The sequence below is a fragment of the Solanum verrucosum genome, unplaced genomic scaffold, assembly GCF_900185275.1.
Source record: "Solanum verrucosum unplaced genomic scaffold, falcon-dt-bn FXZP01000229.1, whole genome shotgun sequence".
Lineage (NCBI taxonomy): Eukaryota > Viridiplantae > Streptophyta > Magnoliopsida > Solanales > Solanaceae > Solanum > Solanum verrucosum.
The window spans coordinates 3,408,501-3,428,193 of NW_026020011.1; the positions used below are offsets into that span (position 1 = coordinate 3,408,501).

The 19,693-nt window shown below is 30.9% G+C and overlaps 3 protein-coding genes across 3 annotated transcripts in view; 2 read left to right on the forward strand and 1 right to left on the reverse strand.

Annotated features, from left to right (window-relative positions):
• The window catches only part of LOC125820192 (phosphopantothenate--cysteine ligase 2-like), a 429,006-nt gene that overhangs the window by 346,963 nt on the left and 62,350 nt on the right, over positions 1-19,693 (forward strand). The window lies entirely within an intron of this gene.
• LOC125820173 (7-deoxyloganetin glucosyltransferase-like) lies at positions 8,567-10,398 on the reverse strand. The gene is made up of 2 exons (XM_049499601.1): positions 9,825-10,398; positions 8,567-9,633 (listed from the first exon to the last, which is right to left on the reverse strand). Exons 1-2 carry the CDS (start codon positions 10,345-10,347, stop codon positions 8,696-8,698), a joined length of 1,461 nt encoding a protein of 486 aa, XP_049355558.1. The 5' UTR covers positions 10,348-10,398; the 3' UTR covers positions 8,567-8,695.
• LOC125820220 (7-deoxyloganetin glucosyltransferase-like) lies at positions 14,704-16,305 on the forward strand. The gene is made up of 2 exons (XM_049499650.1): positions 14,704-15,241; positions 15,368-16,305. The coding sequence occupies exons 1-2, from the start codon at positions 14,719-14,721 to the stop codon at positions 16,303-16,305; spliced, it is 1,461 nt and encodes a 486-aa protein (XP_049355607.1). The 5' UTR covers positions 14,704-14,718.

The window sequence follows — 19,693 nt, forward strand, 5'->3', positions numbered from 1 at the left end:
ATCGTGCGTACTTGGTCCGATTTTGATTCTTATCGCTTTATTCCATTCACTCTCACTTATATGATGACTCGTGTGTAGTTCTTCATGTGAGTAGTTGGTGTGTCATGTATTGGTTGGATGTTAGATCTGGCATTGAGGTGGAAGTGATAGACTTATGAAAATGATGTGTAGTCGAATTCAAAATGTTTAGTAATTTGAAGGGGTTGAGTTAGGTGATGGCTCGATGATGCTTTTTGTGGATATTTGATGATGATGTTGAACAAATGTTTGGGGGATTTTATAAACGTTGTTATTTCTTTTGGTTAGTTACCCCAATAGAGGGAATAATATTTGTGTGGTATAGGCAATATCTTGATTAGTTTGATAATTGAAGTTAAATAATTAAAAGGATGGATAAGACATGAACATGGTCTTTGAAAATTACAGTTAATAAAGTTGTACAAGTATGAATTGTTTAGTGTATGATGAGAATGATGTTGTATTAATCGAGGTCAAAATTTCTACTACAATTTATTTTTAGATTGAGTGTATATTTAAGAAGACCATGATACGACTACTACAATAGTACTGATGCTTACTTGGTTAGAGTTATGGAGTGTGTTACTTTTGATATTGACTTGACCTATGAAAGAATACATATAGTTTGGGCTAGATACGAAACTGATTTGGTAATAATTTACAGCTATTCGATGGGTAGAAATGTGTGACTTATTTGGATATGATCTTCTCGATAGGTATGATATGTTCTAGTGGTGGATCTAAAATTTTTTTGCGGTGTGACACTAATGGTATATGGAAACGGATATATCGATTTGTCAAGTGTGAATACTAACTAATTAAAGAGTGATCAGTTGTATCACATGCTCGTATAATAAGATTCAATGTTGCATTTACATTTGAGAAACCAACTAGGTTGTTACTGCAGATGTTTGGGATTAAGCAGTGCATATAAAAAAGATTTTAGTGGTGAATTGTCAATACGGTACTAATGTGTTAAGTTAAAAAGTTTATCCCGAGGGTTCTAAATAAGGATCAGTGAGTTCATCTTAAGGTCCAAGGGAAGGGATAGATACCAGAATGACAAATTTATGGGTAAAGAGAGTCTCAAAGAGTATACTTGTGTGAAGGTAATTGAAAATTTTAGTAAAAAGTGCATATAAAAGTGGGTTAGTCCTTAGGATTTGATTGATATAACTAGGTTTAAAATGTCATACTGATGAAAAGGTTGACTTTGTGGTGATGGCAAGGGCTAACTGAGCATAATGGTAATAAGGGTTCGTGATGGATTATGATTGGGATGAACTATATGATAAAGATTATTGGTTAAATGGATTTCTGTATGGTAATCACAACTTGTGAGTATCTAATGTTATGGTTTGCTATTATTTGGTGAGTAGCGTGCAAGAAAAGTTGTAGGAGGTGTTGAAACACCGCTCGAATAGAATTTAAATGAGCTAGAGTCATAATGAAAAAAATAATAAATTAGTGGGATATAGTGTAGCCTTCGAAAAGAGGTGAGAGTAAAAATATTTTCTCTGATTGTAAGGGCTAAGGAGGTATCTTCAAAGGGGTTGAGAATTGGGTTCAGAGATACGTGATTTCACCCGTTTTGCTCTGGTTATGGTAATATATAGTGTCACAGGATCATCAGATTAGTTAAAAACTATTGGATAAAACTTGAGAAAGGAGTGTACGGACGTTCAACTCGAGTATGATGATTAGTTCTTTTGTGGTTTTGAGTTTGATAATGAGTATGGTAGGATTTTTAGCGAAGGATATGATAAGGTCGATGGAGAGGCGATCAATGATAAGCTAAGATACGTGAATTCACAAAAATCTTCAAAGTATAAGCTAATGTTGATAGATAAAAGGGTTGGGTTACACAGTTAGATTCAAAATTCAAATTTTTCATGATGAGTTTAGGTTTGTGGTAGTGTGTTTTGTCAAGGTATGGATTGGTAAGGTAAGAAATGATTGATCGCATTGAGTATGAAACATTTGGAAGGACTTAAAATTTGAGTAGTAAATTTGGTTAATTTTGATTGTTACACATAAGGGGGGTTTCCCAAATGTTATGGTTTAGAGGATAAGGTAAAAATGTCGTGGGTTGTTGGCCAAAGAATAAGATTGGTAAGTGAATCAGCAAAGGGAACAAAAGTTTGGTGTATTGTTTATTGCCTTTGATTTTTAGATATGACTATGAATGTGAATTGATTCGGTATAGACTTACTAGGATTTTATCATCGATTTTTTCTTATAAATATTGAGTTTTGGCTTGGGTTACTAGTAATGATGTGCGAAAGATTCTATGTGGTTATGTCGAGCTAGATTGTTCAAATTATGGTAGATGAATTATGAATGCACTATGATATGAACCTACATTTCTACTTGGTTATTGAGGATTTTGAGAGGATTAAAACTACTTTGTTGATGAAACTACATTGACTGTTGTGATACGTTACATAGACACTTGATGGTAAATAAAGATTGTGTGCTCATAAATATATAGAATTATTGGGGTGACCAAGAATTTCTTAAGTATTGGTATGAGGTATATGATGGTTTGAATAATAGTTGAAAAGTTGGTATGAGAAAGATTGTGTGGAGTTGACATTGGACATGATTCAATAGCTTCATCTTGATGAGAAAGTACTCTCAAATTTGAAATTTGTGTTATCACCCTTGGATGAGACTCTTATATATCACAAAATGCTTACAAGGAAAGCGAGAGCCATATTTTGATTTATTTTTTTTTAGGCTACAATATGTTTGCTAAGAAGACTTTGATACTAGTGAAAATTTGAAAGTAAATTAAATGGCTTGTGTAGTTATGATGTTTGTTGGTATTAAGAGTGTTAGCTTCAATGGAGTACTGTGAGAAGTATGTGGGGTTGATGAATCGAGTATTTGTAATATTGTGATGGGGATGAGACTGGTTAAATTGAAATATGAAGTTAGATGAATGGAATTTTATTTATATGGACACTATGGAAGGAGTATCTTGTGTTATTCGACCTTGCTTCTGTATATTCTTATGTGACCACCTTCTTCATACTGGACATTATTTGGAGTATGATTCACTGCTTATACTACACGTGTTTTCACATCTATGGGTTGATTCCTAGTGGTGGATCGGCTGTACCGATCCTGCGATTGTCCACCTGATAGGGTGGCATCCTTGGACAAAGTTAGTCATTTCAGTTATGATAGATTTAGTGTTGTTTGAGATAGTTGAAGTATGCCAGTAGTTCTACACGCACAATCTTGCTTATGAGAATTTATGTAAGAGTTATGAAGAGTTACAATTGTCTAAGAGTGTTAAGGATTTTGTATGCTTAGATGTATCACTCTCTAGGTGGTTACTTGATCATTTTCTACTTTGGGTTAGATAAGTTTGATTCTCTCTTGATATGTCTAAATATCATATTTTTATAGTTTAAGCTCGTGGAAAGATTATGGTGTGACAAGAAAATCTTGATAAAATCTATGATGGTTTGTGCAATATGAGTATGTGGTGGTTGGTTTAGGTTCATTTCTGGTTGTAGTGGGTATTGATTCAGAATGTTATCTTGGTTATGTGAGAAAAGATTCGTTATGATGATTGTGTTATGGTCCATTGGATTTCAGTTTAGATTGAGTTAATGGGTTAGTTCGTGGCTTGATTATCACTCTTGATTTATAGATCTTCTAAAGTTGATTCTAAGGTTCAATTCTTAGTAGTTGATCTTGATGGAATAATCTTAAGGAGGAGCTCACTTAGAGAGATATACACCGACTAGTAGCTCATAACTTAAGCTTTTGGTAACGTGACCATTCTTACTTCTTCTTCCTTATGTTCGAGGACGAACATGATTTTTAGTGGTGGATAATGTAATGACCCGGAAAGTCATTTTTAGAAATTTTTACAAAATTACCATTTTACCCATCTCGGTAGTTGCCTTGAGTCACTTTGGATCAGTTTGTGAAGTTGGTTGGGAATTTTGAACTATTTATTTAACTACGATTATTTAGTTAACGGATATTTATTAAATAATTAATTTTTATTAGTTGATGTTTAATGAGTCAAGTCCATATATAATATATTTTAAGTTAAAACCCTATACCACTTGGCCCATACAAATTAACTTAACTGAGGATGGATGTTCTGAGTCAAACTCAAAATCAGCCGTAGCATCTCCGTAAATGAAGCAAATATAAGGTATAATCACAACCTTAATTCTTATTATTTTATGGATACACAAATAGTCGGTTATTGTTAATTTATGGTAACGTGGAGTTGAGGGGAAAAAGGGTCAGATTTTGACAAAATCTGCGAATGGCATATATATATTTTTTCGCTCTTTGTAGTCCTTCAGTAAAGGCATAAGATTTTAATACTCATATTGGATAATTATGACAATAATTGATATATGATTAATTAATCATTAGAAATTGAAAGGATTATATTGGTTGGAAGTTCTGGGGGGAACAAGATCTGGAGGTTGGCATTAATTTCAATTCATTCTTTCCGTAGTGAATAATAAATTGAAATTGGAAAATGCTTAATTTATACTTTGGATGGATAGGTTATTAGTTTGGGTGCAGGTATTAAGAGAATTGGCATGGTTGCCGCCACTGGTTCATAACCAGTTGGCTTCCTTTTTAATTAATATTATTATATTTATGATATTGGAAAAGAATTGGAACTTAACCCTAAGCTTGAAACTTAGGAACTTGATTATAGATTTAGGTGATCTTTTGGGTCTAGGCTAAACCTATAGTAATATGGGTGTTGTTAGTTTCAGAATCTTATTGTGAATATGTACTTGAATAGATTGCATTGATTTGGAAGCTCAACAAAAAGGGAAGGCTCAAATTTCGGAGTGATTGTTCGATTATTTGAGGCAAGTGGATTTCTAAACCCTTGTTAAGTGTATGGAATTCATGTATTTCCTTGTAATATGTGTTTAGGGTAATGAGGCTTGGTGATGGATTGACTTGTCCACATTGATTAATTCTAATGACGAGAAAGGGATAATAAAAGGCAATGTGATCAATTGTTTGTGTGATGTGTTGAGAATTGTTTGAAAGGCTTGTTGAATCATTGTTGATGTTGTATCCTGATTCTGTTGTTGTAAATTGTGCAATGTTATGAAAATGGTCATCTCTTCATTATTTGTGTGAACATGTCATTTGCATTGTTCTGAGACATGGTTGTGACAAGTGTTATGTGCATTGAGAAAGAATAAGAAAATAAAGAGGATGTACCATTTCGAGGGACGTATCGCGCGCCGCGATGGATACTATATTTCGAGGGACGTGTCGCGCGCCGCGACGGATACTATATTTCGAGGGACGTATCGCGCGCCGCGATGGTTACTATTATCGAGGGTCGTATCGCGCGCCGCGATGGATGCATGGACAGATATGTCCCCCATGGGTCCCGGACTGAGAAACAGCGGGTGTGTATCATTAGGTCAGACATGCATCACTATACTTGACATTGCATTTCATTGCATTGCACTTCTTTATTATTGGTGAACTTGATCTTGTGTGTTGCTGATCTTGTGAGTGCCTTTCTATGAAACTTGTGACTGATGAATATTGGGCTTATTGTTGAAGATATGTAATTGTTAGAGTGTTGTTGTTGAGGATATGAAATTGTTAGAGTGTTGTGTTGAGCTATGTGATTTGTGAACTGTGAACTGTTATGTTGGGCTGGTACTAAGCAGGTTAGTTGTGGAGGTGGTAATTGATAAATATTGAGCTTGTTGTTGAGAATATATGATTGTTAGAATGTTGTTGTTGAATTATGTGCTTGTAAATTGTGAACTGTTAGATTGGGCTGGCTTTATATAGATTGTAGTTGTGAAGGTTCGGTTGGGGTGTAAGGAGTACTTGTATTCTATCCCCTTAGCTTGTGTTTAGAGGTTTACTTGCTGAGTACCGTGTGGTTTGGTACTCACCCCTTGCTTCTACAAATTTTTGTAGGTTACGAGCCTGGATTTTTGTAGTACTTGTCATTCTCTTCTTTTCCAAGGCTTCTGGGAGATTTGTGAGGTAGTTGTTTGTCTTCTCAGCGATCCTTCTTACTCCTGTTTATGATCTTGTTCTACTCTAGAAACAATGTCATATGAGATTTGTATTTTTCTTTTGATTCAATTGTAATCCTTTAGAGGCTTGTACACGTGACAACCAGATTTTGGGGGTATATTTGAGTTTGTTACTAAAAAAATTTCACATTTTATTGTAATGGTTAAGTTTTAGGCTGACTTGTCTTGGTGGGTTAAGACGAGTGCCATCACGTCCATTTTTGGGTCGTGACAGTTTGAATACTAATAATTTAGGCATGTGTACTATATAGTGTACCTCTCGTTTAGTCATGGTACCAAAAGAATAGAACCAAACATGTATGGCCTAAAATGAATTAATTTATTTGGATACCACGTGATATTGTTAATTATTGGAGATATTCGTTAATTTCAATAGTTATATATGTTGGAACTTTACGCAATCAAGTCAAATTAACTATTTCTTAGATATATTCCGGGATTCCCCACTTCTTTGAAGTTATATATATATAAATATTGATTTGAAATTAAAACCTCATATCACATGTAACATACCTATTGAGAAGCGAACTCTCGCCAATAAGGTAAAAGGTTCATATAGCATATCTATTGAGTTATTAAGAGTTTTCGATTTCTTTCTCTCTAATAAAATATTATGATAATTTTTTATTTGAAAATAAAGAAAGAGACATAGTTTGCTTAGAACACACTACCAATTAAACACGTAAATAATTACTTTCCGTCTATACTATAGTGATAGTGGTTATCTTGATTTCAATGTGTTTATTTATTGCTTGTTGATTGAAAATAAACAATAGTTCAATCCTTTCAGCTTTCAAGTTTCACCATAATAAGATATTATTTTTCCTTCGAGATAATGCAAAAGAAAATGACAGGGTAATAATAAAATAATCTTTTAAAACATAAATTCAAACTTTACCAGACTTTCATACAAATATCAAATATCGAGTGAATAACGAAAAAAAGAAGAAGAGAAATTGTGTAAATGAAGGCACATCATTTTTGGTGTATACGAACAAAAATGGAGTTCATTGCCGACCTCAGCATATTTGCATAAATAAAATATATGCCGACTTGTTTCTAATAGTAACAAACCAGTAATTTTAATATCATGTATTCGAAAATAAAGTCGTCTTCGATAAAAAAAAATAAAAAATTATCACCAACGTGAACCTTTTTAGTATATATAGATCTGAATTAATAGAGTTTCTAATCAAGTTCATGATACGAAACAAATAAAATTGGCAAAAGGACCATTCCTATTTATGAAATAAGGTGGAGACTACTCTTTTCATTTATTTGTCTAATTTTAATTTTAAAAAAACTTTTAAATCATAAAGAGAAAAAGTTATGTGATCGAGACACATGAAAAATTATCTCCATCGATGATTTTTTATATAGTATAATTATTGATTATGAGATCAAATCTTTGACAAACTTCTTACTCTATTTTATCACTTTAAGATTAATATGATCTCATTTTTATATTTCTGTAGCCAATAAATTATTATGAAGTTGTTGGTGTTTGGTGAGAATATAAATATATAACGAAAAAGGGTGAAAAATATCCCTTTTATTGTAAACCTCTGTTATATTATTTTTTATCATGAACGTTATAAAATTAATGCAAAAATATCCTTCCCCAATATAATTGGCGCCTTGCACCATGACTATACTATCACAAGTGATGTAATAGTCAAAATATACTTTTAAAATATAAATTGAAATTTCTCTTATTAATACGTAATAATAGTAGATTTATTGGTCGTTCAAAATGCCGACTTATTTTGTTCCTATGAAATCACGAATACTTGGATTTATTGAAAAAGAGCGATTAGCTCGAGGCTAATAAAATTAATCCCATTGAATACGTAATATTAGATGCCAAGTTAGAATTTTAACTGAATAAATTTTAAATTTTATAACATGATTACAAGTAGAGGCTAACCATGTTGAGTATAGAAGTGTCTAACAACATCTCTTCTTCTGAAAATTTTACCAAGTATATATTAATATTTACATAAAGAGATAAATTAAACAAAATGATACTATTTGGAAAAAGTTAGTCGTTGATGTGTTGGTTTCCTTGTTGATTTTGTTGTTTGAGATTGAGCTCAACAAATATAACCTACTTATATGTATGATAATTAAACTTTATCTTTTCTTCTATAAATATCGATATCGCTTTTTAATAATTCTGTGTGGTATTGGACTTCTAGCTCCGCCCCCACATAGTATTATTTGTTATTATCAATTTAAATATTGATGCGTTGAATATTTTATTTATTTTATTGATATATGTGTTGTCAATGTCACCAAACAAATAATAGCATTGACTCCACGATCCAGAGAGATAAATGCAGATTCACCCAACTCTCCATAAATAATTTAAATAACACTCTGAAATTATGTCAGTCACATGTAGCGATATTTAATTGAACGCAATTTAAAAAAAAAAAAACGAAAAAAGAGATAGATACTTGCGATCTTAAACCTACAATAAATACATATTTTATTTAACTTGCCGTTATTATTATGAAAACGAACTATAGTATGAGCAACTCTTATTACAAGAACACAATAAGTAAAGTTGAAGAAAATAAAATTACAAATATACTATAAACTTAATGTTTGGATGCAAGAAGAACATCATCGACCACTTTGTCAATGTTCACATAAGATGATCCTGTTGATTTTTGAGCTGAAATTTCAGCTAATTTTTTCCATTCCATTGCCTTTTTCTTCATTTCTTTGCCTTTTTCACCAACCATTAATTCCCTAACAAGGCTTTCCACTTCATCCCTTTTCACATTATTATCAATTTCCATTCCAATACCCCATTTTGTCTCACTAAACCAACAATTTGTTTGTTGTTCCGCGAAAAACGGCCAACATAACATAGGCACCCCGCTAGTAATGCTTTCCAGAGTCGAATTCCATCCACTGTGAGTCAGGAACCCTCCTATTGCCGGATGATTTAGGACTTCTTCTTGTGAGCACCAACTTGCAAGCATTCCCCTGTTTTTAGTTTCTTCCATGAATTCGGGTGGAAGAATCGATTCATAACCCGATACAATATCGGGTCTTATGATCCATAAAAACTCTTGTTGACTATTTGCAAGTCCCCAAGCAAATTCAAGAAGTTGATTAGGAGTCATAACAGTAATACTACCATAATTGACATAAACAACAGAGTTTGGTGCTTTATTTTCCAGCCATTGTAAACACTCTGGCTCTTCTTTCCATAGACTCGACCCAAGCCCCTTCAAATTCTCGTCATCAACTTGTTTGACGAGTAAATGTAAGGGGCCTATTGGGTAGACAGGTGGAAGGAGAGTCCGGAGTGATTCAAGAACTTCACTCTCTAGTGTCTCAAATGTATTTAGGATAATCGCGGAGGCATTTCTCGCTCTCTCTGTTTCTTTTAGAACAAATTTGATCATGTATTCATCTGGATTTGTAGTTCTCAAGAAACTTGGAAGATCCCTTAAACGTACATCTTTCATCCCTGGTATAAAATCCAATGGTTTCTCTACATGTCCATTTGTAAAGTAACTTTCATCTACAATAATCCAAAAATCGAAAAAACGGTTAAAACATCAAAAATATCATTGATGCGTAACATAAATTTATTGTAAAATTCAATAAAACCAATAATTTGATAAGTGAAACGTGTTCTATATAAGTTGCAACATCAAGTCCAAATTCTGAATACGTCTATAGACAAATAAAAACATCGATAAATCGTAATACCTTTAAGTGGAGCATATCCTTTTTCGATAACAGTGGAATAATGCATGTACCCTAAGAAACCACAAGCACTAGTTGTCCAAAACAGAACTTCAGGGACACCAATTTCTTGTGCAGCAGCTAAGGTGAAGCTCATAACACCATCGGAGACGATGCACGTGACAGGTGGCACGTTCGACGTGTTACTAGTCTCATTAAGCTTTGCAAGAAGATCTCTAAAAGGACCTAAACAAGTTTCAGTTGTGGATTTACATAGAGAAGGTATGTCTTGTGTTGCATCAGCATCACAACTTGGGAGTCCATCAGGAATAGTCTCGAATCGGAACGACGAAAGGCCGTCGAGCGAATGGGGCCCACGAGACTTAAGAAGACGTCTATGGTTAAATTCAGTATTGACAAAAGTTATGTGAAAGCCTTTGTGATGGAGAATTTTGGCTAGTTTTAACATGGGATTAATATGGCCTTGGGCTGGATATGGTATACAAACTGCATGTGGTTTGTTTAATTCAGTACTAATTGAACCCATTCTTTCAATTTCTCTAAAAAAAAAAAAAATCTCAAAAGGGAAATGAAATGAAGGATTATTATTTTTTTAGTATGATTTGGTAAGGAAGATTGAAGAAAATGGAGATATTTATAGATAGTAAAGTACCAAAAAAGATGAAGACAAAATAGTGGTATAAAATGGGAAAACTCAACAATTTGATTTGTATAGGCTGGAAGGCAGGTATGAAAGTCAAATGTGACTTACTATACTTATATTATATAGTTTTATTATGCATTATTGGTAAGATATATGATGATGATATAATGGTTTTAATAATATATATTTTTTTTTTTAACGGAGTAGGAATTTCTACCGTTTTTCTCCCTTGATTATTTGTATTCATAATCTTAGTATCGGAGATGGAGAGCATTTACAACTATTTGAACAACTCTTCCTAGCAACAATATATCTAATAACTAAATATTTTTTTTCGATAAAAATCTAATGACTAAATTATTATATAATAACATGTGCAATAATTTTACAAGGTTAACTTTTAGGTTTTTAAAAATATTATGTAAATAAAATTAGTAAAAATGTTCAAATATGTCATCGAATTTTGAGAAAAGGTTCTTTTGTGACATCCGATAAAATTTTAGCTCATCTATGTCATTTTTGTTTGAGAAATGGCTCATTCATGCCATTATTTTGAGAAAATGTTCATCTATGTCATCCGTTAAAAGTTTGATTTATTTATATCATTTCAGTTAACAAATAATGACATGAATAAACTTTTTTTTCTCAAAATTCAATGACATATTTTAATATTTCCCATAAAATTATTATTTTTTAAAAGGAGGGAAAAGCAAAAATTGAGGCAAAGATAAATAGAAATTTTGTCTTTAGAGGGTACACAGCCAATGGTCCCCCACCCCACCCCACTCCTCAAACTTGTCTTTCAACATGTTCGTGGGGAACAATAGTAATTCACTATTGACTTGATGCACCGCTTAAAAATCAATAAATAATAGGGTTAACATCATCATTTTATTCTTTGATTTTATTAAATTTAATGCTTTGAGAAATGTGTTAGATAATAAATAAGATTTAATAGCAATGGTAAAATAAACACAAAAGATAAATTATCTCTTGATTTTCTAAAATGAACAAGTATTGTTAGATAACTATTTTTAATATAGTTGACAACTATTGTTGGGCGGAGGAAATATATATCAATTACTAATATCTAAAAGCGCGTTGCATATGTACCTCATATCAATTATCATAAAATTTTAAACAAAATCACATTATTATTTTTTCCCGTAGAAGTTAATGTCTTCAAATGCCTTATCATATATTATTAATCTCTTTATATGGATATATCTTTTGCTTCGAGAATATAAATATGAAAAGGCAAGGTTGAATATAGCAAGCATGCAAAATTCTGAAATGCGAAAACAATATTTAAACAATATTAATGCATAAAAAAATGAGCAATTTAATTATAGTTGAATGAATGCCTGTTTTTATAAATGATGATGTGTACATGTTTGACAATTTTAAAAGACTAGTGTAGTGCTATAATAACGTGAAAAATCTAAAACATATGATATAATAATTCTTTTGAAAATTATAAGAGTAATTTTAAAATTCCAATACGAAAAATTTATTTTATGTTTAGATTTTTTTTTTAACTACGATATTAGAAACAATAACAATAAATATATTCATCTGTGACAAAATATTATCCATAGAAAAAGGAAATAAAAGAAGTAAATTAAAGATATGTAGGTCTCAATTAAATTATAGTTTAGAAACTAGTATAATTCATAAGATAACTAGTACATATTATATGTAACATATACCCAAACAACATCGCGATATGGAACAACTTAACTTTGCACGTAATTTTGATTTGTGATTTGGTAAGAAATAGCATCAATTTCATGATAGAGTAATCCGAATAAAGGGATTCAAGATGCACGTAATTATAATTTGAACCCAACTATGAAAGCAAAATCCAAACTTCCAAGGTGAAATTCGAACTTATCTGAACTATTTTTCTAACATAGAGATTCAAAATATAACAAAAAATAATAATTGTGTCTTATTTATTTGTTCAATATAATTATTTGCCTTTCTCCATCTCTTTCATTACATTAACATATATCGATTCTTCAATATCAACTAGTCCTAGTGCCCACCTCTCTAACCATTAGTACCGATAATACCCTTCTAGTCCCCAATTTTTTTAACCTATTAGACACTTTGATATTAACAAATGCATATTTATTCGACCAATCCTTGGCCTTGACGTTAGCTTGGAATGATGTCATGATCTAGATAGTATGCCATAAATGCCTATTTGTAGAGAAATTGAATTGAACACTTGAACAGAATGAGGAAAATTCTAGAAGAAAATCATCTCAAAATATCTTCAACTGAGAGTGAATACAATGAATTGAGAGAATTAGAAAAACTAACTAATCTTCTACTTTATATAGACTCTACAACTTAATTACATAGACAATTGGCAATTAGTTAAAGTATTAACAACTAACTAATCTAACAATTTTTCCTAACAGTTACTCCCTCCGTCCATAATTGTTTGGCAGGTATACTAAAAATAGATGTCCAAAATTAATTGTCAATTTAAACAATCAAGAATAATTAGTCATTTTTTTCCAATTCTGCCCTTAATGATGGTGTAGTTCAATTAAAAAGTTATGTGGACTTTTGGTATTCTTGGTATAGTAGGGTTATATTAGTCAAATTACACCTTGTATTAAATTTTCCTTGAGGGGTGTGCATGACCTTACCCTGACAAACAATTGTGGACGGAGGGAGTAGTTATAACTAACTTAATTCGTCTAAGTAACAACTTCTTTCTCATTACTATTTCTTTTAAATAAAAAAAATTATCAATTTTATTTATGTAACGATATTTAATCAAATATAAACTTTAAAAATGCCAAAAAAAAAAGGCCTTCAATACTTATAATCTTAAAATAACGTGAAAAATTTTGTGAGTATTAAATTATTTTAAAGGTAACTTGGAAAGTTTAGTTTATATTTTTTCTGAATATATATTGTCATTCTTCTTGAACATATGTCTAAAAAGGAAAAAAGAGTGACAGATAAAATGGGGAAATGGATTTCTATATTTTAGTGTGAAGTTATTAATTAGAGTAGAAAAAAATAGCCAATTAAATTATAATTCGCCTAACTTCTCTAAGTTTGGATTAATTATTGCTACACCTATTTATTTATGAATAATTTATTTCAACCCATTCAAATTTCTCTGTGACAGCATCCAAATTAGACGGTCTATTCCAAAGTCAAACTAAGATATTAAAAAATGAAAATTTTGAAAAAAGAGATATCAAGTAGCCAATGTCGACCAACCATAATGAACAAAAAGGCAAAACAAAAAAAATTATGGGGGCGTCCAAATCATCTTTTAATTTCTGTTAATTTTTTTCTATTCGATTCTTTCTAATCAACTTTTTTTTTATGTTTCGAAATCATACAAAGACAATTTCTATTTAATATTAGTTCAGATTTATCTAGCCAGTATACTACAGAAATTAATATAACTAAACATGAGTTTTTGTCTTTAGGACTGCATAATAGTTCATTATTTTCATTATTTATTAAAAAGATTGTACTAAATAAGAGATATTATTTTCTAGTCTATTATGCAATATTATTAATATTAAATAATCAACCTAACCTACTAGTTATAATTAAGTTTGAACACATTTTTGACAAATTAAATAGTTTATGGAAATGAATATATTACTTCAAAAACTAAAAAGGGACAAAAGTGGTTAACTCCAACTTAATTATAAACCTACGTAATACATATACACATAAAATTCAATTTTTTGGTTTTTTTTTAATCTTTCTAAATCCGAAACCAAACCAAAAATCCAAAAATCCAAAAACCCAATCCAGATTCAATTTGAAATTAATTTAATTTTTCCATTTAATCCAAACAATGCATATATATCCTACTCACGACCCTCTTATAATTAAGTTGGAATCACCCTATTAATATTTTCTATGTTTAATATATAGAAAGTTTAAAAGATTTAGGTAGAATCTCGAAATAATTAAGAGGTTGACGTTTGAACCCTACGCATCGCGCGAGGGATTAAAAAATAATATTTGTAAAATATTGATAAACAAGGGATGATTGTTCTAATCAATGATGCATTGCATGACAAATTTTTGTTGGAGTAATCGCTTCAATATAATATCATTATCCTATAATATAATATTAGTAATAATGGAGACTTTATTTTATAATATCTTCTATACATAAATATCTCTATCTTCTTCAATCTTCCTTACCAAAATCCTTCATTTCATTTCCCTAACGAGAAATTTATTTAGAGAGATTGAAATATGAGTTCAAATAATGTTGAAATAAGTAAATCACATGCAGTTTGTGTACCATATCCAGCCCAAGGCCATATTACTCCCATGTTAAAATTAGCCAAAATTCTCCATCACAAAGGCTTTCACATAACTTTTGTCAACACTGAATTTAACCATAGACGTCTTCTTAGGTCTCGTGGGTCCCATTCGCTCGACGGCCTTTTGTCGTTCCGATTCGTGACTATTCCTGATGGACTCCCACCTTCTGATGCTGATGCAACACAAGACATACCTTCTCTAAATGAATCAATAATTAAAACTTGTTTAGGTCCCTTTAGGGATTTACTTGCAAAGCTCAATGATAATAGTAACACATCGAACGTGCCACCTGTCACGTGCATCGTCTCTGATGGTATCATGAGCTTCACCTTAGCTGCTGCACAAGAATTGGGTGTCCCTCAAGTTCAGTTTTGGACAACTAGTGCTTGTGGTTTCTTAGGTTACATGCATTATACCACTCTTATTGAAAAAGGATATACTCCACTTAAAGGTAATGAATAAACCGCTTCTATTAGTATTGCTCAGTATACCAAATTTTAATAAGAGACCTAAAATTTGAATATGGTATACTTGATATATTTAGCTAATTCTCATATTTTTTTGGAGAAAAATGTAGATGCGAGTTACTTGACAAATGGATACCTAGAGAAAAAATTGGATTTTATACCAGGCATGAAAGATGTACGTTTAAGGGATCTTCCAAGTTTTTTGAGAACTACAAATCCAGATGATTTCATGATCAAATTTGTCCTCCAAGAAACAAAGCGAGCGAAAAAAGCTTCCGCGATTGTCATCAACACATTTGAGACACTAGAGAGTGAAGTTCTTGAATCACTCCAGACTCTCCTTCCACCAGTGTACCTAATAGGCCCCTTACATTTACTCGTCAAACATGTTGATGACGAGAATTTGAAGGGGCTTGGGTCGAGCCTATGGAAAGAGGAGCCAGAGTGTATACAATGGCTCAACAATAAAGAACCAAACTCTGTTGTTTATGTTAATTTTGGTAGTATTACTGTTATGACTCCTGATCAACTTCTTGAATTTGCTTGGGGACTTGCAAATAGCCAACAAGAGTTTTTATGGATCATAAGACCCGATATTGTATCGGGTTATGAATCAATTCTTCCACTCGAATTCGTGGAAGAAACTAAAAACAGGAGAATGCTTGCAAGTTGGTGCTCACAAGAAGAAGTCCTAAACCATCCGGCAATAGGAGGGTTCCTGACTCATAGTGGGTGGAATTCAACTCTGGAGAGCATTACTAGTGGGGTGCCTATGCTATGTTGGCCGTTTTTCGCGGAACAACAGACAAATTGTTGGTTTAGTGAGACAAAATGGGGAATTGGAATGGAAATTGATAATAATGTGAATAGGGATGAAGTGGAAAGCCTTGTTAGGGAATTAATGGTTGGTGAAAAAGGCAAAGAAATGAAGAAAAAGGCAATGGAATGGAAAGAATTGGCTGAAATTTCAGCTAAAAAATCAACAGGATCATCTCATGTGAACATTGAAAAGGTGATCAATGATGTTCTTCTTGCATCCAAACATTAATATGTTTGTAATTTTATCATTTGTTTTTCCTTCTTGTACAACACATGTGTGCCATCTCACTAGTTTATTTAAAATAATTAATTTTCACTATTATAATGGTATTGAATCAAAGGCATCAGACTAGCAAAGTTAGGTGAATTAATTAATTTTCCTTCTTCAAAAGGGGTTAATTGTCTACATTCCATAGCCAAAGCATCCGCCACTCCATTCTCTTCTACCTACAATCGTTCAAGATATTAGCATAGGCAATGTTAGGAGATCGTAAAAGTTTAAGTATCTCATGTGCATCAATTTCAATTAGTAATGGTTGAAAATTCTGAGATAATACTATTGTAACTAATATAACTAACTTTTGCTAACTAAACATCTAACTTCTATTAATTACATACAAGCTCTTACTAATTACATGTAGGTCCTAGTTGTCCTATGTAACCCCTTCTTCCATAGATGTTCCAACATAATTTTCTCTATATCAAGGGCTCAAACACGAGATCTCTTATTAAGAATGAAATAGTTTTATTTACTATACCAATTATATTACTATATATCACGTGTATCACTCCTCTATTATTATGAGCGTCCAAACCCCATAATAATTATGCAATGGTCCAAAAATCCAAATGACTTCTGAAACATAGCACATGTGAAACACAATTACCTGTTACATGTACTTTTTAAAACTTTTAACTAATAATAGGCAATAATAATGAAACTTTCATATAATCAACAATACGGTCGGCTTTAAAATAAATGTGGATCCTAGTTGGAGTCGGGATTCATTCGATTTTTTTAATGGAAAATTTTATTATTTATAATTGAACCTTCTTCAATCAGTTCATGTGTTAACTTCTTTATATTTTAAATCCTATTAATAAGAAATTTGGCTCTACTATTGACTTTTATGATATGTTATATTTTATGTTATCTATCAAAATATTTTGTTATAACAATAAAAAATATTCGAACAAATTAAAACACGTTATTATCTTACGATTCCTTATCATGACCTTGATCTTTATTGCGCGAGTCATGGAACACTATGAGTTTCAATTTTAGTTACCAATTTAAGAATACATTAGCTGTAATTTGAATGAAAAAAAAGGTGAAGAACACAAATTGAACACTAGTCTCTTTATTAATAATATAATATAAAAATAAAAAATAAAATAAATATAATATGAAAGTCTTTTCCAAAGTTAAATTAAGATATTAAAAATGAAAAGTTTGAAACAGAGAGATCAGGTTGCCAATGTCAACCAACCTGAAAGAACAAAAGGCAAAACAAGGGGGTGCTAAGAAAAATGTAGAATCATAAGTACTATCTTTTTTTAATAATAAAAAATATTTTTTTCATAAATACTATTCGAAATAGTGGTCAAGTCATTTTTTTGGTATCGAAAAAGACTATTTTACATAGATACAATTCGAAATAGTGGTCAAATCATCTTTCAAGCGTCCTAATTATATTTCAGTATTGAAAAAGTCTATTTTTCGATTAGAGTTGGGTATAATTAAATTTATTAATCAGTTTCACAAAGTTGAGTGACCATTTCTAAATTGTACACTATGAAATGGAAGAGACTTTTATATAAATATTAAAAATAGCATACAATATTTAAGAGAAACAATCAACATATCTAGGATTTCTATTGTCTTTTCTTCAGAACCGACTCAATAAAATTGGAGGCCTAAAGTTTGAAGAGAAATTTTAATTATTGTTTTTTTTAAGGAAAAACCATAATATATTTTTTAAAAATTTTGTACTACTTTCCTAATTCTTTTTAGATGCGAGACCATTAATTATATATAATCTTTTTAAATAGATTTATTGGTTAATTCTGGCTATATATATATATATAATATATATATATATATATATAAGGAGCTGTAAGTACACAATTTTTGAACGATGTGCTTGCTTGAGCTATGAGGAGTTTGTTCCAAGGCACCTACTGATGCAACAGGCAAAGCAGAACCATTTGACAGTATCAATTAGTTCAACAAGATCCAATAAATCCATAAAGAAAGTATGAATTATTAAGTGTTGTTGGATAGGTTTGAAGAAGACAAGAGAAAAATACTTCAAGTTACTTTTGATGGGCAATCAATATTTTTTAATTCATGCGTTTGTAATAGAAAGTTTGAGGCTGATAACTCAACTTTCTTCTTGATTGGCATATTTTTATATTATTTAAGCATCCTCATTTGTAATATCATCATGGAGTGAATTACAAACTCTGTGGTGATCAGAAAATACTTAGTTCTCTTTAGCTCTTATTTTCTTCATGCTTGTTAGGTAGTAGACGTTAGGTACATCATTAGGATTAGTAAGGTAATGCCTAGCCCCCTTGCTTGCACCTATCCCTATTGATATTTTTTTATGTTTAATAAAAGGCCACTAGACACTATCTAGTGGTAAATTTGCGGAAAAAAAGAAGCTATGTGCTTTCATGTGGCCCACCTCAAAATAATTGGTATTTTCTTGAATGTATTCGTCTTACTTTCTTTTTCAATCCATTGTATACTTGAAAATTACGTTTAAAGAACTATAAATCACTATAATTAACAATTTAAAATATTTTATTATACAATTATATATTACGGAAACGTACTATAGATCGCAAATATAAGAGGCTACAAGCACATACCTCTTAAAAGTATAATATATATTTGAAAATTACGTTAAATTTACTATAAATCATAATAACTAAGAACTTAAAATATTCTATTAGATATTTTAAACTTATATAAAATGTACTATAAATCACAATAATTGATAACTTAAAATATTTGTAAAAAACATATCTATAAAATATAATTGATCTCTATTTTAGAAACAAATATATAAAATATAATTAGATCTCAAAATTCTGTCGATGACACATGAATCTGAACAAATAAAATAATATATATTATTGAAAATTATGTAAAAGATATTATGAACCACAATAATTAATAAATAAAAAATTTAAAAACTCAAATACTGACAGATTGCTGTCTGGAAGCTCCTATGCGCTGGTTTTTGGCCATGTGACATTCATTTATGAGGCCTTCAATTATTACTCCATATGTCCAATAATAAAAGAGTAATTTTACCATATAACACTTTTAATATAATATATATAATGTCTTGAAAAATATAATAGAAAAATGACTATAATTAATAATAAAGATGAAATACGAATTAAGTGTAAAATTATCTATTGATTTTATAAAGTAAACAAGTATTGTTGGACATTCTAAATAATATAGTGGACAATTATTATTGTACGGAAGGAGTATATTTTTGGGCTCCATTTTTGTTCTTTCTTTTGCAGAATTAACTATGTATTCTTTTGAATCTTATTTCTAAAAATAAATAAAGAGAAAAATTTAATTATGTGATTGA